General features: G+C 43.3%; 1 protein-coding gene across 1 annotated transcript in view; it reads left to right on the top strand.

The window, feature by feature from the left end:
* Positions 1-23848, top strand: part of LOC132815212 (lipoxygenase homology domain-containing protein 1-like) — a 202642-nt gene that overhangs the window by 6167 nt on the left and 172627 nt on the right. Inside the window, exons 3-4 of the mRNA XM_060824026.1 lie at positions 17094-17248; positions 22617-22830. Of these exons, the coding sequence (XP_060680009.1) occupies positions 17094-17248; positions 22617-22830 (369 nt within the window). The remainder of the gene's footprint in view (positions 1-17093; positions 17249-22616; positions 22831-23848) is intronic.

Genomic DNA, 23848 nt, shown 5'->3' with positions numbered 1-23848 from the left:
AGAGTGAAAGGAGCAGTTACCAAGGGATGATATTTAATTGGGGAAAAGGAAATTATGACGCTATCAGACAGGAGTTGGGAAGTACAGACTGGGAGCAATTGTTCCACAGAAAGGGCACAGCAGACATGTGGAGACTATTTAAGGAGCAGTTGTTGCGAGTGATGCACAAATTTGTTCCTCTGAGACAGGTAAGAAGGGGTAAGATTAAGTCACCTTGGATGACGAGAACAGAGGAATTTCTTGTCAAAAGGAAGGCGGCGGCTTACGTAAGGTGGAGAAAGCAAGGATCTAGCACAGCTTTAGAGGATTACAGGCTTGCTACAGCTGTACAAGTCCCTGGTGAGACTGGACTTGGAATATTGTGTCCAGTTCTGGTTGCCCTACTATAGGGAAGAAATAGAGGCTTTGGAGAGGGTGCAAAGAAGATTTACAAGGATGTTGCCTGGACTGGAGGGCTTGCCTTATCAAGAAAGGTTGAATGAGCTTGAATGTTTTTCTCTGGAGAGAAGGACGAAGAGAGAAGGACGAAGAGAGGAGACCTGATCGAGGTATGCAAGATAATGAGAGAAATAGATAGAGTCAATAGCCAGAGACTTTTCCCCAGTGTAAGATTGACTGGCATGAGACGTCATAGTTTGAAGATATTAGGAGGAAGGTATAAAGGAGATGTCAGAGGTAGGTTTTTTTTACACAGAGTTATGAATGCATGGAATGCATTGCTAGCAGTTGTGGTGGAAGCAGAATCATTGGGGACATTTAAACGACTGCTGGACATGCACATGGGTATCTGAGTTGAGGGATGAGTAGGTCAAATTACTATATTTTATGTCTAAAAGCAAAAAGAGTAACATACAGGCTGTAACCAGCCAGTGAAACAACAATCCCCTAATGAGAACTGAGTTATACCTGAAATACATTGACTGTGTCGATCAGGCAGTTTAGAAATCAGTCCTCACTCAAATCAGGAATACCAGTTAACAAACTGGCTAAATAATTCAACCACTTCAGGAATCAGTTTTTCCTCAAAAACGCAGCAGAAACAAACAACAGCAATAATGCACTGACAGTGGCCCCTCCAGCTCAGAGTCAGTCCCCTGAACTGAGGGTCTAATAATGTCCTGGGTTTTTTTAAATTTTATTAAACAATAGTTTACAAATAAACAATTAACATTAACAACCACATACAGAGAAACAGCAATTTACAGGGGAAAGGGGCAGTTAAGCTAGACTCCAAACCCCACTGGTCCAAACTGGTTAAACAACCAGTTTTCAGGGAAATGACAACAAACCTCAAAACCCACTTAGTCATCACAAAAGTAGCAGAAACAAATGCATATGAGAGTCCAATTAAGTAAAAAAAAACAATGCATAGAATACAGACCACCCCTAGCAATCCCTCCCACCTTCCAGCCACACCAAAGCAGCCAGTCCCGACTCCCCTTCTTGCTATCAGTCCACCCTAACACACCTTCCGGCCCACCCTGTTACTTGTCTGAGGTGACAGCTCTGAGAACAGCCTACCTGCCTTCCGGTCTGCCTCTATATATAATCGGGCTCTTGCCCACCGTGATGCACCATTCGGCTTGTGGACTGCACTGACACATCTTCTGGTCACCTCTAGGATAGCCCATCCCCCTCCCTGGGATGAGGGCATGCACGGCAGCCCACAAGCCTTCCAGATCTCTGCCGCTCTGACACCTTCTGGCTACCTCTAGGACAGCCTGTCCTGATTGTCCTCCCAAGAGGAGGTAACTCTCAGAACAACCTAACCACATTCCAGTTCTTGGGGTGACATCTTTCGGGACGACCAAAAGTCTCCTTACTCCGAGGCCTGCATCCACGACACACACACACACCCCATTGAGTTCAGTCCCCATTGAGGCCTGGCCCATCCATAGATGACCAGGCTCACTCACAGGAACACAGTACATTGTAAAAGGTGCAATCACCTCATTGGGGGTTGGTCCACTCCTGAAGGCAGAATTCACTCCTGAATTCCAGGATGCAGCAAATTCTTATCTCTCCCAGCACACACTGGTATTAGATCTTTATAGTGGCCTAGTCCACCGACAAAAGAGCCAGGCCTACCCACAGGAACAGCTCATCTGGAAAAGTGCATTTTCTCAGAAGAGCTCAGTCCAAACACAAAGTGAAAACACATGCAAAAAACCAAGAAAACCAGAATGCCACAGCTGCATACTGCCACAAAATCAACTAGTCCTTTTCTCAAAGAGAAAAATAAAAACAAAGAGTAACACACAGGCTGTAAACAGCCAGTGAAACAAGTTTCCAAAGGAGAACTGAAGCACATTGACTGTGTACATCAGGTAGTTTAAAAATCAGTCCTCAATGAAAAGAAATACCAATTAACAAATTGGCTATATAATTTAGCCAGTACAAGAGTCCAGTGCCCCAAAAAGCAGAAACGAATAGCAGCAGTACATGTTGACTGTGGTCCAGCCAGCACAGAGTCAGTGCCCTAGAGTGAGGGGATTCTAAATCTCCTGTTTTTTTTTATATATAGATTCCAGTCATGGCAGGATTTGAACCCTGGTCCCTAGAAAATCATTAGGGTCTCTGGATTAATAGCCTAGCAGTAATAACACTCTACCATTGCCACCTCACCTCTCCTGGTTATATAAATTTTCATTCTTTTGTTTTTTAATTCCCCACACGACTGTCTAATAGCAGCAAGGCTTACTTTAACCTGGCATCCAAGTTGTGTGCGTGCACAGGTTTGAGACAGTGAAAGATAACAGGTGTCAAAATTTTTATTCATTTTCTACCCCCAGGAAGGAAACACCAGAGTGGGCAGTGTGAATAGGGCCCTTCTCATCTAAGGGTGCTGTTGAGTGATCAAAAAAAAGAGTAAAAGTTGAGGGGGGGGGAAAGAGGTGGTGTGCAGAGAGGCAGGCAGGGGCAGGGACCTAAATCAAAATGGACTCCACTCTGCAGTGCCCACCTCGCCCTGAAAATCCCTTTATATAGTGTTGTGCAACCACCACCAATACAAGTAAAACAGTTACTGGGAGGATGAGGGAGGGGTACAAGAATCCCTTGACATCACTAGGAGTACACAAAGAAAGTTACTGACACACTTTCACTTGTTTATGTTCAGCTCAGGTGCTTGGCGAGCAGTGTACCAGCTCGAAGGAGCTCCAGCTCCTGGTTGAGTGCCAGTTGGGCTCTATTCCCAATGACTGAGGTTCCTCCACAAAGTCCTGGGGTTCCTTGAGGGGAATGGGGGTATTTCGTGGGGGACACCTGGGACTCAAATTTCACTGGAGATGGATTCCACATCATCTCCAGTGCCCACCATTGAGCCCGAACCCTCCTCCAGGAAGTTGCTGTCAGTCACTGGTCTCTCTGCTACCATGAGTAGGGGCTGCTCCAGCACCACCAACTGGCCTCAAACCCCAGTGACCCCACTTCCAAGGTCACCAGTGGTAACGTCCTCAGTGCATCCCTTCCTGGAATGCCCTGAGGTCAGGTCATCAGGCGGAGGCTTGGGGCCAAACTCCTTGGGAAAAAGGTCCTCCCCTGCCAAGGCACCCAGGAAATCACAGTATTGGGGGGGGTGCGGGAAAAGGGTGGAAGAATGAGTATAAAACGTTCCTCCCCTCCACTGCTCAATGACCCAGTGTAATTAAAATAATTGCAGTCCACACCACAGTCTATGAAGAATACAGGGTCATCCCCAGGACTGGCAGAATGGCAGCAGCAGGGGAACCTTTTGTGACTCCCTGGAGCCCCGGATAGGTCAGGCTGTGGTACAGGAAAGACCATAAGGAGTGGAAGTAAGGCCATTCGGATCATTGAGTCCACTCTGCCATTCAATCATGGCTGATGGGCATTTCAACTCCACTTACCCGCATTCTCCCCGTAGCCCTCAATTCCTTGTATCATCAAGAATTTATCAATCTCTGCCTTGAAGACATTTAGCATCCCGGCCTCCACTGCACTCTGCGGCAATGAATTCCACAGGCCCACCACTCTCTGGCTGAAGAAGTGCCTCCGCATTTCTGTTCTGAATTTAACCCCTCTAATTCTAAGGCTGTGTCCACGGGTTCTAGTCTCCTCGCCTAATAGAAACAATTTCCTAGCGGCCACCTTTTCCAAGCCATGTATTATCTTGTAAATTTCTATTAGATCTCCCCTCAATGAATACAATCCCAGGATCCTCAGCCATTCCTCATATGTTAGACCTATCATTCCAGGGATCATCCGTGTGAATCTCCGCTGGACACGCTCCAGTGCCACTACGTCCTTCCTGAGGTGTGGGGACCAAAACTGGACACAGTACTCCAAATGGGGCCTAACCAGAGCTTTATAAAATCTCAGTAGCACAACGGTGCTTTTATATTCCAACCCTCTTGAGATAAACCCTCTTCAGAAAGGCAGAAGGCACCATAGGCACACCCCCTCAGGAGGGGTAGCATATCGGCCTGCCATAGGCGAGTTGTCACCCTCTTGGGAGCAACTTTGGTAAGCACTGTCCCTTCCCTGCCTGCTTTGGTGATCATGGTGCCTGAGGCTCCTCCCCTGGATTTTCATGGAATATGATTGGCTGGTGGAAGGCAGGAGGTGTGGCAAGAGCAGGAGAACCAGCTGTATCACTTCTTGTCTCACCCCTGGGTTCAGGTGATGGAATGTAGGGGCAGATACCAGGTTTCTTTGTCCAGGACCCAGAGACATAGCTACTGCAGGATGGAGGGCAGCAGGTTCTCCAAGGCCAGAGCTGGGGCTGGGCCGGATACAGGCTCAGGGATCCTGGAGTCAGGTGCCACAGGATGAGGGTCAGACACATGCCCTGGATCACCACACCGAGGAGCTAGGGGTCAGGGTTCCCATGCTGGGGCAGTGCTGGCACAGCCACAACAGCATTATCATGCCAGGGCCAATCGGGGGGGGAGTGTGGGTGTGGTGGCACCACCTGTAGCTGCCAGTGTAGACTGGGCAGCCCTTTCTTCTATGTCCCCACCTCACAGCACAAGTGGTGCCACATGCCATCCACCATCCAGAACATGAGGGAAAACAGAAAAACACTGAAAAAAAAACCCAAAAGTTAAGTTAAATGTCTACTTTAGAAAGAAAGTCTCCTTCTTAGCAGAAAGCAAAAGCACCAGTAACACTGACTGTGGCCCAACCAACAGAGTCAGTCCTCTAAACTGAGGAGACTTGAAATTTCCTGTTTTTTTTCCCCAAAACACCAAATATCTTCCCTAAACAGGGAGGAGAGTGTGTGCAGGGAAGGAGACAAAGAAACTCTCCTCTTTAATAGCAGGAACACACTGACTATGGCCTAGCTAGCACACAGTCAATTCCCTAAACTGAGGAGATTCTAAATCTTCTAGTTACAATACCATCCCCTCCAACAGCGGTAGTGCTATTTCCTGGTCATTTTTTTTTAATCCCCACACTTATTGCCTAACTGCAGTAGCGCTTGTATTATCTCCTGGTTATACTTTTATTTTAAACAAATTACAAAACAGTTTACAATAAACATTTACAGCTGTACAAGAGACAGCAATTTTAAGGGAGAGGAGCAGCAAAGCTAGGCCCCAAACCCCATCGTTTGACCATTTTACAGGGAGATGAGGACAACCCTCAAATCCTAGTTCCATATTTAACAAGACAGTGACAATGACATTTGTACATTAAACAATATGGTTACATACAGAAGTGCAGACAATACAGACCCAGCAAGCCTCCACCCCTCCCACCTTTTGACCACTAAGGCAGCCCGCCCCTACCCACCTTCCGGTTCTCGGTCCGCCCTCACCTTTCGACCACCTCTAGGACAGCCCGTCCCGATTACCCCTTATCGGGACGACAGCGCTCAGAACAGCCTACTCACCCTCTGGCTCTCGGGATGACTGGCATCAGAGTGGCCTACCAAACCCTCTAGCTTTCAGGGCAGCCTACCAACCTTCAGGTTCACAGGATGGCCTACCCACCTTCCAGCTCTCAGGGTGACAGCTTTCAGGGTGACGTATGAGCCTCCCAGACCCAGGGACACACAAGACAGTGCAGGTGATAAAAAAGTCCTTTCTGGTACACAGTCCAAAACCATACATAACAGTCTTGAAGATATAAAATCCATTGCCAGGAAGAGTCCACTCCAGTATATGACATGCGTGGTCAGAAATAGAGTCCGCTCCAAATGGCAGAGTCCATTACTAAAAACAGAGTCCACAACCAAGAGCAGAGTCCACTCCGGAAGACAGCAAATGCACACCCCACAGCACACAGTTGTTTAGTCCCCACAGAGTCCTGACTCAGACTTGGAAAACCAGGCCCACTCACAGGAACAGTACATTGTACAGGTGCAGTTAACTCACAGCAGTTTGGTCCACTCTTCTGGGAGAACACCTTTCCCTAACTCCAGGATACAGCAACTGCTCACCTCCCAGCACACACAGGTGTTCAATCTTCAGAGGCCCAGTCCCAGGGCTAGGCCTCCCCACAGGAACAGCTCCTCTGGTAGAATGTATGTCTTCCACAAAGGCTCAGTCCAATCACCAAAAAAAAAGTGAAAATACATACAAAAAGCAGAGAAAACTAGAGTCTAAGGGCTAAGCCCTACCATAAAATTAACAGTGTCCTTTTCTCAAAAAAATGGAGTAAAAAGAGAAAAGAGTAACAGGCTGTAACCAGCCAGTGAAGCAACAATCCCCTAATGAGAACTGAGTTACACCTGAAACATTCTGTGCATCAGGAGTTTAACAATCAGTCCTCACTAAAAGGAATGCCAGTTAACAAACTGGCTAAATAGTTCAGCCAGTTCAGGAATCAGGTTTCCCCTTCCAAAAAGAAAAGGGAAAGAGAAACTAACAGCAACATACTGACTATAATACCAGCCAGCACAGAATCAGTCTCCGAAACTGAGGAGACTGAATCTCCTGGTTATATTTTTTTATTTTATTCAACAAATTACAAAACAGTTTACAATAAACATTTACAGCTGTACAAGAGACAGCAGTTTTACAAGGGAGAGGAGCAGCAAAGCTAGGCCCCAAACCCTACCGTTCGACCATTTTACAGGGAGACTAGAGCAAACCTCAAATCCCAGTTCCACACATGACAAGACAGTGACATTTGTACATTAAACAATACGGTTACATACAGAAGTGCAGACAATACAGACCCAGCAAGCCCCCACCCCTCCCACCTTTCGACCACTAAGGCAGCCCGCCCCTACCCACATTCCAGTTCTCGGTCCACCCCGTGCCCCTTCCAGTTCTCGGTCCGCCCTCACACACCTTTCGACCACCTCTAGGACAGCCTGCCCCAGTACCCGCCCAGGGAGACAGCGGTTTGGACAGCCTACCCACCTTCCGGCTTCACTAACCACCCTCATCACTTTTCGACCACCTCTAGGGCAGCCCGCCCCAGTACCTGCCCGGGGTGACAGCGCCGAGGACGGCTACCCGCCTTCTGGCTCTCGGTCTGCCCCTACATACCATTGGGCTCTCACCCACCCTGTTGCGCCTCCGACTAGTGGGCTATCCTAGCACACCTTTCGACCACCTCCAGGGCAGCCCGTCCCCTTCCCTGGGACGACAGCATCTAGGGTAGCCCACAAGCCTTCCGGATCTCAGCTGTCCCTACGGGCCTTCTGGCTCTCGGCTGCTCTGACACCTTTTGACCACCTCTAGGACAGCCCGTCCCGATTACCCCTTAATCGAGACAACAGCGCTCAGAACAGCCTACTCACCATCTGGCTCTCGGGGTGACTGGCATCAGGGTGGCCTACCAAACCCTCTAGCTTTCAGGGCAGCCTACCAACCTTCAGGTTCACAGGATGGCCTACCCACCTTCCAGCTCTCAGGGTGACAGCTTTCAGGGTGACGCATGGGCCTCCCAACTCACGACAAGGCCTGCCAGACCCAGACAGCGCAGGTGATAGATACAGGAAACACCACAATATATATAAAAAAAGAGTCCTTTCTGGTGCACAGTTCAAATCCATACATAGAGTCTTCAAGATATAAAACCCATTGCCAGAAAGAGTCCACTCCAGTATACGATGTGCATGGTCAGAAATAGAGTCCACTCCAACCTGCAGAGTCCATTACTAAAGACAGAGTCCACAACCAAGGGCAGAGTCCACTCCTGAAGGCAGCAAATGCACATCCCACAGCACACAGGTGTTCAGTCTCCATAGAGTCCAGGCCCAGCCTTGGAGAGCCAGGCCCACTCACAGGAACAGTTAACTCACAGCAGTTTGGTCCACTCCTGAGGGAAAGGTGTTCTCCCAAACACCAGGATACAGCAACTGCTCACCTCCCAGCACACACAGGTGTTCAATCTCCAGGAGGCCCAGTCCCAGGCCTAGGCCTCCCCACAGGAACAGCTCCTCTGGTTAAAATGTATGTTTTCCACAAGGCCTCAGTCCAACCACCAATAAAAAGTGAAAATACATACAAAAAGCAGAGAAAACTAGAGTCCAAGGCCTAAGCCCTACCATAAAAGTAACATCGTCCTTTTCTCAAAAAAAAGGAGTAAAGAGAGAAAAGAGTAACACACAGACTGTAACCAGCGACTGAATCAACAATCCCCTAATGAGAACTGGGCGGCACGGTGGCACAGTGGTTAGCACTGCTGCCTCACAGCACCTGAGACCCGGGTTCAGTTCCCGACTCAGGTGACTGACTGTGTGGAGTTTGCACGTTCTCCCCGTGTCTGCGTGGATTTCCTCCGGGTGCTCCGGTTTCCTCCCACAGTCCAAAGATGTGCGGGTTAGGTGAATTGGCCATGCTAAATTGCCCGTAGTGTTAGGTAAGGGGTAAATGTAGGGGTATGGGTGGGTTTCGCTTCGGCGGGTCGGTGTGGACTTGTTGGGCCGAAGGGCCTGTTTCCACACTGTAAGTCTAATCTAATCTAACTGAGTTACACCTGAAACACATTCTGTGCATCAGGAGTTTAACAATCAGTCCTCACTAAAAGGAATGCCAGTTCAGGAATCACCCAGGAATTGTAGGTTGCTAATGATTATAATAACTGTGCATCTCTCCTAATTGAAATGCAGATTCCTAAGCTACCACCTGCTGCAAGGAAACTAGATGCTGAGAAACCTTGACATAGAAGTTAGAGTTGGTACATAGTGATTTCAGCTCACTGCTGGCTGCAAAGAATCTCCATATTGGTCACAATGTAACAGCATCTCAAGCCAAAATTCATGGGCATCAATTCCACATACCTTCTCATCAATGGTCATTGGCATCCAAAAATAGCCTATCCCTCAGTATCCTATGCCACCTCTCTCTGATCCACTTGCAGGACACATTGAAGCAAAGATTTGCATATCAGGCTGCAACAAAAACTAACATTGAAAATCTAGATTAGAGTGGTGCTAGAAAAGCACAGCAGGTCAGGCAGCATCCAAGGAGCAGGAAAATCAACATTTCAGGCAAAAGCCCTTCATCAGGAATGAAGGCAGGGAGCCTCCAGGGTGGAGAGATAAATGGATGGGGGATGGAGCTGGGGAGAAGGTAGCAAAGAATACAATAGGTAAATGGGGATGGGGATGAAAGTGATAGGTCAGAGAGGAGGGTGGAATGGATAGGTGGGAAGGAAGATTGGCAGGTAGGACAGGTCATGAGGATGGTGCTGAACTGGAAGGTTGAAACTGGGGGAAGGTGGGGGGAGGGAAAATGAGGAAACTTGTGAAGTTCACATTGATGCCCTGCGGTTGAAGTGTTCCAAGTCGGAAGATGAGGCGTTCTTCCTCCTGGCGTCAGGTGGTGAGGGAGTGGTGGTGGAGGAGGCCCAGGACCTGCATGTCCTCGGCAGAGTGGGAGGGGGAGTTGAAATGTTGAGCCACGGGGTGGTGGGAGTTTCCCAGAGATGTTCCCTAAAGTGCTCTGCACGAAGGCATCTAGTCTCCCCAATGTAGAAGAGACCACATTGGGAGCAACGGATGTGGAAGGCTCCTTTGGGGCCTTGGATGGAGGTGAGGGGGAGGTGTGGGCCCACGTTTTGCAATTCCTGCGGTGGCATGGAACTGGAAGCTGGAAACCATTGCCTGAACAGCACTGACTTTTACCTTCTACTGTGTTGGAAATCAAAAATTCACAGCAACACCTGCACTGGAGCCTCTTGGGCAGGACACACTCAGCATGAACTGGAGATTGATGTATGTATGGACTATAAATGGATGGTATGCTGCCTGTCATTTGCCTTTTCACTGATTGTGAGGATACAATTTGGATCTAGACCAGCCTGTGTACAGCCTGGGCTAGTATCAAAGGCTGCCCTTGACTTACTCGGCTGGGATCCCCTGGGCAGAGGCTTGACTTTTGAGGCTTGCAGCATTACAATAATTGTCAAAGCTATCCAGGGGTAGAGGCTGTTCATTTCAGTTGCCAATATCTGTGGCTGATGCCCATGGCATGTGCCTTGAGTTGTTGATGCCCAGTTTTCAAGCGGCGAGCTGAATCTGCCAGATGCTTTTTCTGGTTTCTTTTTCAAGTTTTCAAGCCTATTTTATTCAATAGTAATATAACAAACTAATTCTGACTTGAGAGTTTGATGAAACAGTCTGCTCAGAAATTGAATCAAGGTCTGAGATATTTAAAAGTATGTAAAATTATGAGGGGCATGAATAGGATGTATAGTCAAGCTCTCTTTACCAGACTGAAATGTCAAATACTAGAGGGCATAGGTTTCAGATGAAAGGGGACAAGGTTAAAAGAGATGGGTAAGGAAAATCTTTACACAGAGGGTAGTTGGTGCCTCAAATATGCTGCCAGGAGAGGTGGTAGAAGCAGATACAATAGCATTTAGACAGATTCATGAACAGCAGAAAATGGTGAGATAAGACCAAATGGAGGCAGATGGGATTTGTTTAAAATAGTATTGTGATTGACACAGACATGGTGGGACAAAGGGCCTGTTCCTGTGCTATACTGATCTATATAAGACCGATATCAAGTGATGTTTTTCGAAATACATAGTACAAATGATGAAATGGAGTAATATAAAAAATATTGAGTGAGACTGAAGAGATAACTGTGATAATGGTTCATGTCTTTCCTTTAATTAGGCAAAACATTGAGCATGCTATAAAAATTTCCTTTTCTGTGGGTAATTTTGTCTTGCATTGAGCTCTGCCTGTCATTCTGCTGTTTTCTGAAAGATTCTTGCCTGTCACACTGGGTTTCTAGAATAATTTGAAGCAATCCAAGCCAGTTTAATCTTTGTCATTGATATTTATAAGTTTACCATTTCGGTAGCATGACACGGCTTTTATTAAATGGAAATGTCACTGCAGTCTTCTTGATTATGCTTCCAACTGTAGAATGCAGCTTGACTTGAACAAAGTGATGTCTATCTTCTTGCTCCTATGATTTCCTTTCCACAATACATTAATTTTTAATTTCACTGGGATTTGTTATGATTTTTCAGTTTGAAACCCAGTAAAGAGAATCCTGCCCTTTTGGCTCTCTTTTCCCCTCCAAATTTGCACAATGATTAGTACTGTTGCCTCACAGCATCAGGGTCCTAGATTAAATTCCAACCTTGGGTGACTGTCTGTGTTGAGTTTCACATTCTCTCTGCATAGGTTTCCTCCCATGGTCCAAAGATGTGCAGTTTGGGTGGATTGGCCATTGCCAAATTACCTATTGTGTCCAGAGATGTGCAAGCTAGGTAGATTAATCATGGGGAATGCACGATTTCAGGGATTGAGTGGAGATTGGGTCTGGGTGGGATGCTATTCAGAGGGGTGCTGTGGACTCAGTGGGCTGAATGGCCTGCTTCCACACTATGGAGATTCTACAATTCTATGAATGAATCTGGATTATTCCACATGGTTGAATTTGTAAACAGTGAGAGTGAGCATTTCTTTTTCACTTCAGTCCTTTTGGCCAATTCTGGGTTAAACTAAATAAAAGGCACACTCATATAATTCTTTGATATGTGTCCCAAATGAAAATTTTAAAACATCCCTTTACATTTTAACCACAATAGGCCTGTCATATTTTCAATTCTCCAGACTTCAAAAGGGTATAGTTGACATAATCCAGGATTAACTGAATAGCTTTGGGTGCTCCACTTGTGCACTCCACTTGTACCTAAATTGTGCACTCTGATATTCTACCCTTGCCAAATTTGGTGAATCATCTAGTTTGCTTCAGTGATTTGGTCAAATGTTTAAGATTTGTATTACTATATATCATGTAGAGCATTTATTTCTTAGGTAGAACGGGAGTGGGGTGTGCTTTATTATAGCATAGATTCCAGACCAGACAGACCCATAAAGTTAAGGCAACATGACAACGCAACATGTGGCATTCTCATTGCCCATCTCTACACATAAACATAGAACCCAGACCAAATGTGTAATTTTCTAATATATGGATAAATAAACTTCAGATTTATGACTCAAAAGAATGTGACTAATATATAGAAAATACCATAAATAGAATCGAGGTTGGATATTCTTTCAGAATATTACGCTTGATTATTTTCGAACTCTGCATAATAGTTTTCAGCATTTGGAACAAGCACAAATGAGAAAATGCAGCTTTTGTTGCTATGATTTACAAAATATATAATCTATAATTAACATTTGCTAAACTTGGATCATAACTCTTACTTATTGATAAATACCTTTTTCTGGATATTCATAATTTTTGTACAACATTTCTGTGTCCTTTGTTTTAACTCTTGTATTAACCCATTTACTTGAAGTAGCGTCCATATCAGGTGAAGGACCAGATACGGGAATGTTATACTGAATGTTTGTTTACTTGTATAGCAAGCAATTCATAGGTTTTGGTCTCAAAATTAATGGATGATAAATTTTGTTGGATGTGGTCATGTACAGTTTTGAATACTGTGACCCATCTTCAGAACACATTTCTGGAATTGAAATGTTAGCTCTCCTTTCTCTCCACAAATGCTGCTAGAGCTGCTAATGTTCTCTAGCAGTTTCTGTTTTTGTTTCACTGTGTATTATTGGCTGAATGTACTCCCTAATATCTTCATCAATATTTATCAATCAACCAACAATATTGAAATACATTGTTGAATGTGGGATTTTGCTGTGTGCAAATTGGCCATAGTAGTTTCTGAACTAGATGGTGACTATACTTCTTAGTTTCCTTCAAAGTGAGTGTGAGTATCCTGAGATTGTGATAGTTGAAAATAAATGGAAATTTTAATCAGTTAGTAAGTAGCATCTAATCATCAGTCAATGGAGGTAACCATTTGGCCACGATACTTTTGGAGTATCAAATGTAAAATGTAAAACTGAGCAAACTACCATTTTATTCCCTGAGTAGGACTCATTTCATAGTCAGCACTATGATGGCACGGTAGCTCAGTGGTTAGCACTGCTGCCTCACAGTTGCCAGGTGACTCAGGTTCAATTCTTGACCTTGGGCATCTGCCTGTGTGGAGTTTGTATACTCTCCCTGTGTCTGCGTGGGTTTCCTCTGGGTGCTCCAGTTTTTTTTCCCACAGTTCAAAGATGTGCAGGTTAGGTGAATTGGCCATACTAAATTGCCTGTAGTGTTAGGTGTATTAGTTAGGGGAATGGGTCTGGGTGGGTTGCTCTCCAGTGGGTCGGTGTGGACTTGTCAGGCTGAAGGGCCTGTTACAACACTGTTGGTAATCTTAATCTAAATCTATTATGTATCATCAGTAAAGCTTTTAAATAAACTGTTTCATGGTTTCACAAGTATGGAAACATCACATTGGATAGGGACCCAGTGCTGTTAGAATCATTAATCATATTGCAAGATTATGACATCCCTTTAACTAAAGTGTGTTGTGCAGCTATTCCTTTGAGTGTGGGGAGTGCTACTGCTGGAGTGACTAAGGAAGAAAAGGGGGAAATTATCTATGTGTTACCAGGCTGTTGAGATCATTGAACTGTTTGTGATACTATTCTTCAATTGAGAATTGGCATTCAGTCCCAGTGTCACTTCCCTTCAGATGGCTTGAATGATACTTCTGGCAGGAGATCTGCCATGGATACCCAACTGTCTGTGTTTCTTGGCTGATCTGAATTTCCTTGAGATGAAGTTGTAGTAGCTTTCTCTCTGCTGATATTTCCACTTTGTATCATCTTGTTTATGCTAGCCTCTCCTATTATGCAGATTTTCAAAAGTGGCTGAAAAAGTATTCTCGACATATTAATTGATAGTTAATTGACAGTCAAAGGTGTCAGTCAAACACTGCTCCTTCATTAGTTTTTGTCCCCACTCAATTTTGGAAATGTTCAGTTACAACCACTTTTCTGAAATCTAAGCTCAAACTTTGGTGTACAGTTGGAGATTACATGAATCTTACATGTGAATTAGGCCTTTAACTATCCCATTGAATGTACAAATGAGTTTGACACAGCAGACTGATGTGCATAAGAACAACTGTAAGTTCACCTCCAAGCCATTCACCATCCTGACTTAGAAATACATTACCTTCAGTGTTGCTGGGGAAAAAATTCTGAAATTCCCTCACTACGAGCAATGTTGGGGTCCCTGCAGCAAAAGGACTGCCGCAGTCGGATGAGCAATAAATGCAGGCCCAGCCAGCAATACCCAAATCCCATGAAGACAAAAAGAGAGGAAATGTTCTGGTCCCAGTGGAGGTGAGGTAGGAGTCAGGAAAAGGCATTTAATTAGGTGGGACAGATGTATACTTGATCTTTAATACCGTTTATTATCTAAATTAACATCACAATTTAATTCTCTAAGAATAGGTTCAAGGACAAGCTTTAGCACTGCTGTTAAGATGTTGAAGTAATATAATCCTTTACTTGTTTTTGGAATTCTCATTTGTTTCACAGTTTCATAGGACATAGAAAAGTACAGCACAAAACAGGCCCTTTGGCCCATGATGTTGTGCCGAGATTTAATCCTAATGTAAAATATAGTAACTTAACCTAGGCACCCCTCAACTCACTGCTATCCATGTGCATGTCCAGCAGTTGCTTAAATGTCCCCAATGACTCTGCTTCCATCACCACAGCTGGCAACGCATTCCATGCATTCAAACTCTCTGCGCAAAGAACCTACCTCTGACATCTCCTTCATATCTTCCTCCTAATATCTTCAAACTATGACATCTCTTACCAGTCAATCTTGCCCTGGAAAAAAGTCTCTGCCTGTTGTCTCTATCTATTCCTTTCATTATTTTGTATACCTTGATCAGGTCTCCTCTCTTCCTCCTTCTTTCCAGAGAGAAAAGTCCAAGCTTATTCAACCTTCCTTCATAAGGCAAGCCCTCCAGTCCAGGCAGCATCCTGGTAAACCTTCTTTGCACCCTCTCCAAAGCCTTTTTATCTTTTCTATAGTAGGACAACCAAAACTGGACACAATATTCCAAGTGTGGTCTCACCAGGGACTTGGAGAGTTGCAGCAAAACCTTGCAGCTCTTAAACTTGATCCCCTTGTTAATGAAAGCCAAAACACCATATGCTTTCTTAACAACCCTAGCCACTTGAGTGGCAACTTTGAGGGATCTATGTGCTTGCACACCCAGATCCCTCTGTTCCTCCACACTGCCAAGAATCCTGTCTTTAATCCTATATTCAGCATTTGCGTTCCAAAATGCATCACTTCGCATTTATCCAGGTTGAACTCCATCTGCCATTTCTCAGCCCAGTTCTGCATCCTGTCTATGTCGCACTGCAGCCTGCAGGAGCCCTCTATATTATCAACGACAACTCCAACCTTTGTGTCATCTGCAAATTTACTAACCCACCCTTGCATGATCTCAGGTAAAGGCAGGATGAGGGGGCTCCTTCTATGAATGTCCTGTTTCCATTGGGTCCATGCCCTCCACCACCCATCCACTGCTCCCACATCTCACTTGTGATTGTGTGAATATTTTTAGCACTTACTCCTTTTATATTGTTTAAGATGAAGAGTAGAGATTAAAGGGTAGCTAATTAGCCTTTGTATCTGACTACAAGGCCCAAATCTTCAAGATGTCTTTTGTTTCCATGGAATTTGACTTTGAGAGGGGAAGATTTCATTGGAAGCCACATTAGGATTGGCTTACAAGGTGTTTTCTTAAAATATCAGTGAAGCTCACAAACAGTCTCAATATTCAAGATGGAGATGGAGATAGAGACAGAGACTTTTAATTCTCTATGGTTCACCATCGAGAATGTCATTGGGAACTCACTCTCAGATTGAAAAAGTTGAATTTCTGAGGATTTGAAACTGAGGATAGCTTTGACTACAGGAAGAATCTTTAAGGTAATCCGAACCTGAAAAGCCAGTTTAGAGATTAGTGATCATTCTGCTGGAAAAGGGAAAGAAAAGAAGCTAGACATTTGGAGCTCAGATTCATTTTTGGGCTGATGCTGAGCAGAGTGTCTACTTAAGGGTCAGTGCAAAGTATAATCATGGAAATGAATTTTTTTCAAGTATTAACCATGAAGTCCTTCCATAGTTTAGAGTACTTGAAATCACGTTTAATCAGTGTTACAGTAAAACTTTTAAAATTGAAATATTGTCATTTATGTTGGTCACTGGAAGTTAACTTCTAAAAAAATTTTAAGTCAGTTTCTCTGGGAATTGTAAGAAGTGGCCCAAAACCTAGATATGAATTTTACAAATTTAAATTCCCAGTATGGACCACGCTGCCAGGCAGAAGAGCAAAGTGGATTACTTCTGTCATATATTTTATATTATTTACCTTGCCTGTCAAGAAATAATAAAAAGTGCACCCCAATGGTGGAGAACCTTTCTCAATGAACTTTCATTGGAGAACTGGTCTGCTTGCCTTGTCTGCATACCACAGACAAGATCCCTTCGATCTGTTTCTAGTTGATACACTAACTCACGTTATTTATTTGCCTCCGATACTTCACCAAGTCCAAAATGAGGCAAAGAAACAGGAATTCCAGGTCTTTGGAATACCTCAAGTCTTGATGATATATGTCACTTAAGTGGGTGGCCAAGGTTATGCTAAAACATACCCATAAATTGCAGAAACATCAGATTTGGCTTAGCCAGGCTTCTGAATTTCCAGTGAGTTTTGCTCATCTCTTACTGGGGTTATAACTGGTGGAACTCCTGATAATCCTCAGATTTTGGATTTGTGTTATTTTCTAACCACCTTTTATTTTGCAGTGAACCATTATCTTGTTTATGTACATATTGGTGATCGTTGGGCAGCTGAAACCTATGCTAATGTATTTGTAATACTACATGGTGAAAGAGGAGACACTGGAATTAGAAAGCTTGAAAAGTCATTAGTACATGGAGAAAAGTTCCAACAAAGCAAGGTACTATACTTATGTTAAAGAATTAAATGTATTTTGAGGTTAAGATAGAACATAGAACATAACAGCGCAGAATAGGCCCTTTGACCCTCATTGTTGTACCGACCTGTGAAACCAACCTGAAGCTCATCAATCCTACACTATTCCATTTTCATCCATATGCTTATCCAATGACCATTTAAATGCCCTTAAAGTTAGTGGGTCTACTACTGTTGCAGGCAGTACGTTCCATGCCCCTAAAGAAACTACCTTAGACATCTGTCCTATATCTATCACCATTAAATTTAAAGCTTTGTCCCCTCTTGATAGTCATCACCATCTGAGGAAAAAAGCTCTCACTGTCACCTTATCTAACCCTCTGACTATCTTATATGTCTCAATTAAGACACTTTTCAACCTTCCTTTCTCTAACAAAGACAGCCTCAAGTACCTCAGCCTCTCCTCATAAAACTTTCTCTCCATACTTGGCAACATTCTAGTAAATCTCCTCTGAACTCTTTCCAAACCCTTTCCATTTCCTTCCTATAATGCAGCAACCAGAATTGTACGCAATACTCCAAGTACAGCCACACCAAGATTTTGTACAGAAGCAACATGACCTGATGGCTCCAAAACTCAATCACTGTACCCATAAAAGCTAACACACCATATGCCTTCTTGACAACCCTATCAACCTGGGTGGCAACTTTCAGGGATCTATGTACATGGACACAGATTTCTCTGTTCATCCAAACCACCAAGTGTAGTCTTACCATTAGCTCAGTACTCTTTATTCCTGTTAGGATAGTTGATGGAAATGAGAACAAAGGGAGGGTAACTGAATGGAGATTGCAAGCATGGGAAATATAAGTTACCTAATAAAATTAGATCAGATATAAAACTTTGTTTTCCTGATGGAAGTTGGAGATATAGCGGTAAAGTCAGCTTTGTGCTTTTGGCATGTAAAGCATCACCCAGCCTGCGGTGAATTCATACTTGTAATATATTTGCATGCTATGATTACTATTTAATACAATGGTTGCTAGTTAATGTGAATTTCATTTGAATAAAGTGTGTCTTATAATATGAAGTCAGTAGTGCATGAGAATCTTAATCACAATCATTTAACGATGGCATGCAAAAGTCAACATTGTGCAGTGGTATATAAGGTCAGAGGTTTTTTTTTGTTGTATATCTGTATGGCACAGGGGATGGAACAGGACAAGAAATTCTGGTGTGGATAGTCAGAACTGGCAAAGGTGAGTTAGTGCTGAATGAATTTGTGGACTTGGAAGTTTAGAAGATAAATCAGGTGAGGACAGAGAGAACTTGGGAGAGTGAACTGGAAAAGAGAGTTGAAATGTGGTGGGGTTTTTTTGAGGGGAGTGATGTTGGGGGCTATCACTCAAGGTAAACAAATAAAAGGTTTTAAGGGTGGTGTGTTTACTATCCAAATGTATGCTCATTTCAGATCTGTCCAACTCTTTACAGGGCTTTCAGTCCCCTCCAACATTTAAATTACCTCCACTGTGATTGCTCTTGAACACTGCCCTTTATTATGCATGTAAGGAAGAGCCAGCTGAGCCTGCAAATTCACAGGAGTAAAGGATTAACTTTACCTTTGCTAAATAACTATTGAGCAAGTGCACAATAAACAATTTTACACAGAAAATAAATGCAACCAGGATGTAAGTGCATAGAGTAACAGGTAGATCTCCTCTTATAGATAAAATCATGATTTTAAAAGCTTGTTAAGGGTCACTCACCTGAGTGTAGATCATGTCTTACGGCAAGTTCATCCATGCCCCACGGAGTGCTGAGTACCAAACCAGAAACAAAATGCAAAAAATCCATAGGAAGATTCCAACACGGTTCACCACAGCACAGGGGCTCAGTGGTCAGCACTGCTACCTCACAGTACCAGGGATTCGAGTTTGATTCCACCTTCAGGTGACGTTGTAGAGTTTGCACATTCTCCCTGAGTCTTCGTGGGTTTCGCCTGGGTATTCCAGTTTTCAAATGCAGTCCAAAGATGTGCATGTTTGGTGGATTGGCCATGCTAAATTACCCCATAGATGGGTTAGCTATGGGAAATGCAAGGTTACAGGGATAACTCTGAGTGGGATGTTTTTAGGAGAGTTGGCTTCTACATTGTAGGGATTCTATTGAATATTCCCTGTAAAAGGTAAAGAGATTAAAATTACTCCATCTCCTGGGATTTATAAAACTGATCTTCCATCTCACTCCTGATCTGATTTTTTTTGGATTGTTACTTGTACTCAAGTACAAGAATACAGGACTAGATTGAAAAGTGTATAACATCGCCATTCTCCAGCACAATCTAAGTAGACAAAAGACAGCATTAGATACAGAAGCAGAAATAAAAGAAACTGCCAAAAGAAAAGGAAGCATCCAGATTGTTATACCACTTTTTAAGAAAGGTGGGAGAGAGAAAGCAGGAAATTATAGACCAGTTAGTCTGACCTCAGTGGTGGGAAAGATGCTGGAGTCTATTATAAAGGATGAGATTATGGCACATCTGGATAGTAGTAACAGGATAGGACAGAGTCAGCATGGATTTATGAAGGGGAAATCGTGCTTGACTAATCTTCTGGAGTTTTTTGAGGATGTAACTCTGAAGATGGACGAGGGAGATCCAGTAGATGTAGTGTACCTGGACGTTCAGAAAGCTTTTGATAAAGTTCCACATAGGAGGTTAGTGAGTAAACTTAGGGCGCATGGTATTGGGGGCAAAGTACTAGATTGGATTGAAAATTGGTTGGCTGATAGGAAACAAAGGGTAGTGATAAACGGCTCCATTTCGGAATGGCAGGCAGTGACCAGTGGGGTACTGCAAGGATCCGTGCTGGGACCGCAGCTTTTTACAATATATGTTAATGATATAGAAGATGGTATCAGCAATAATATTAGCAAATTTGCTGATGATACAAAGCTGGGTGGCAGGATGAAATGTGATGAGGATGTTAGGAAATTACAGGGTGACCTGGACAAGTTAGGTGAGTGGGCAGATGCATGGCAGATGCAGTTTAATGTGGATAAATGTATGGTTATCCACTTTGGTGGCAAGAACAGGAAGGCAGATTACTACCTCAATGGAATTAATTTAGGTAAAGGGGCAGTCCAGAGAGATCTGGGTGTTCTTGTACACCAGTCATGTAGGTACAGCAGGTACTGAAGAAGGCTAATAGCATGCTGGCCTTCATAACAAGAGGGATTGAGGATAGAAGCAAAAAGGTGCTTCTGCAGCTGTACAGGGCCCTGGTAAGACCACACCTGGAGTACTGTGTGCAGTTCTGGTCTCCAAATTTGAGGAAAGACATTCTGGCTATTGAGGGAGTGCAGCATAGGTTCACAAGGTCAATTCCTGGAATGGAGGGATTACCTTACACTGACAGACTGAAGCGACTGGGCTTGTATACCCTTGAGTTTAGAAGGCTGAGAGGGAATATGATTGAGACATATAAGATTATGAAAAGATTGGACACTCTGGCAGCAGGAAACATGTTTCCGCTGATGCGTGAGTGCCAAACCAGAGGACACAGCTTAAAAATATGGGGTAGATCATTTAGGACAGAGATGAGGAGAAACTTCTTCACCCAGAGAGTGGTGGCTATGTGGAATGCTCTGCCCCAGAGGGCAGTGGAGGCCCAGTCTCTGGATTCATTTAAGAAAGAGTTGGATAGAGCTCTCAAAGATAGTGGAATCAAGGGATATGGAGATAAGGCAGGAAGCGGATACTGATTAGGAATGATCAGCCATGATCATATTGAATGGCGGTGCAGGCACGAAGGGCTGAATGGCCTACTCCTGCACCTATTGTCTATTGTCTATTGCTCCTCAACTCTGCAAGGGTCCTCACTGCCAGAAAAGTAAAGCCACAAAGTCCACCGCTCAGTCTGTGAGTACTCAGGTGCCTCTGCGTCTCTGCATGTCACTGCAGCTGGATTGCTACCACCTCCACTGTCAGGTATTCGGGGTCAGCCATATCCTGGAGCTGTGCCACTACTAATGGAACAGTATCGCCATTCTTCAGCGCCATCTTGTCTCCACTGATGTTGTTGCCAACAGGAGTCTACAGTCTGCCAATCTTAATACTTGCCATTTACAAACGATCTGTCCTGACTCCCCCAACTCTCCCCGTTTACCAACCTGACCGTCCTCAACTCAACCTCACCACCTAACTTCCTTATGAGTGAGAAGGATCCACCCTGATTCCCACTCACCCACCTACCATCCTAACTTCTACCCACCTGCCAACCTGTCACTGTTTCCAGCTACCCATCTAACATGATGTTCACCTGCCATGCTACCAACTTTGTGTTAAGAGAAACTAGGTTCACTGAGAATCATTAAAGTTGTCTTAAACGTTAAATGTTTAAAATAATAATTTATAATGATTTATTATTAGTTAATAACAATAACATTTAATGCTAACTTGAAACAGAAAAAGTAATGAAAAACGATAAAATAGGCGAAAAACACCATTGAAGTATCATCAAACGTGCCTTGCATTTGAAATCTCTATGCTATCTGCTCCTGACCTGAAGAACCATTCCATGGTTCCTCCAGCATCATAGGGGCATGGCTTAGCTTTTCTGGCACAGAATTGAGATCTGCTGTGCTTGCAGCCATTGAGGTTCAATTGAGCAGCCAGAATCAGAAGACTGGCTATAAAAAAAATGAACAGGTAAGTGGGTAATTTTTTTCAGTGAATGACATTGGTCAGAATAGTTCTGATGCTAATCAGAAATTCCCAGCCACTGTTTCTTCCACAAAAAGGAAATGTTCCTCATTTAGACATGTGTTGCTGGAAATGAGAACAAAGGGAGGGTAACTGAATGGAGATTGCAATCATGGGAAATATAAGTTACCTAATAAAATTAGATCAGATATGAAACTTTGTTTTCTTGATGGAAGTTGGCGATATAGACATGTGTTCTCTGTCTAATTCAGGCATTAATATAGTGAATCCACTGTAATGAGAAATATTAAATTAATTATGATATATACCTGTACACCTTTATGCTGGTACTGGCAATATAGTTAGGCAGGAAAATTGTGACCGTGAGGCACAGCCTTCCTGTTTAACCATGAGGGTCTTTGATTGGCTGCCTATGGATGCAGATTGTCAGCTACTGACAGGTTTCACCAATGAAGAAGTATACACGCACACCCGCGCGCGGGCACGCTATTCACGTATACCGCTGGCATTTAGAAAATGGAAAGAAAGTAGAAGTGGCAAATAGTTCCAGGTATGATATTGGGAATAACATGTTGTTAACAAAACCTGGCTAAAATTCAAATTCTAAAATCTTGGCAGTTAATCATGTAATGAATATTTTACTGACACAGTTGTCATTATAACTTACAGATTGATTCATTCTTGGTGAAAGCAGTATCTTTAGGCCAACTGACGAAGGTGGTCATAGGTCATGATGGAGAAGGCTACGGTGCTGGAATGTATCTGAAGATGGTAATAGTGCGTGAATCAAAGGATGCAAACAGGGAATGGGTGTTTCCTTGCTGGAGTTGGCTCGATGACCACATTGGAACTAAACAAACAATTTGTGAATTAACATTGTTAGGTGAGATTTATATCCAAAGTGATGCTTGAACTTGTGAAAGCAATGACTCAACAACTATAATCTTCACACTGCTTGCTTAATTTTGAATTATTTCTCCTAACAGCAAGGCTATTCATTTACATTTATTTAAATGAGACTAAATTTTAAATGGTTGTACAAATGCATTTACTTTTCAACAAACCGTCCAGTTCTCCTCATTTAAAATTGTTTAATTTGATTTTCTTTGCAAGTAAAGATGTCCATGATTTTGTTTTAACTTACAGTACTGACTAGTTTGAATTTCTTTCAAGCATAATACAGTTTAAATTAATCCTAATTGTATTTTTGGAACCAAGATTATGTTTTTGTGCATGAGCTGAAAAGGTGTTCTTAGCACACAAGGAGTCAGAAATTAGGGTACAAACTTTAATAATGTTCCCTATGGCACAAAATCAGTGAGCTAACAAAGGATACACCTTTCAATCTACAACTGAGAGTTAGAGATGTGAGGCATGGACTTCAAAATCTTGGTGACCTCTTTACTGGCAGACTGTTAATTAACACTTCATAAGTTAATACCTACCCATTTCTTTCTAGAGAGATGATTCAAGGCTTTTCCTTCCATTTTGTATTCTGCTTGTCCAAGAATTAGAGGAGTCACCGTTCTACCTTGCACATCCAAATCCCTCAAAATAATTACATAATTCAAAGGGGGATTGTGAAAATTGTTGACAAAAAATGCCAACATCTTGCATTTGTTTTTCTTATTTTAATTCTGTTGTAGTTTAGATGGTTAGGTGCCTAAGTCATAATTGATATGTAAGTGTAACCTTTTTTATAACCATGACAACTGCCATTTAATGCCAATATACAAGTACATAGCACACTATTTTCATCAATATTGTTTAAGGGAATAAGAGGAGACTAAGAAAGTGATGTTAGCCAGGTCAGATCATATCAGATATATTTTCATCTGTTCACCAGTGCATTTGACCAGAATCGAAGGTCAGAACTGCATATTCTTCCATCTTTGAATGGG

This window comes from Hemiscyllium ocellatum, chromosome 4 (assembly GCF_020745735.1).
Source record: "Hemiscyllium ocellatum isolate sHemOce1 chromosome 4, sHemOce1.pat.X.cur, whole genome shotgun sequence".
Classification (NCBI taxonomy): domain Eukaryota; kingdom Metazoa; phylum Chordata; class Chondrichthyes; order Orectolobiformes; family Hemiscylliidae; genus Hemiscyllium; species Hemiscyllium ocellatum.
Note: the sequence above shows the minus strand (reverse complement) of the source record. Positions and strands in the feature narration are given on the sequence as shown.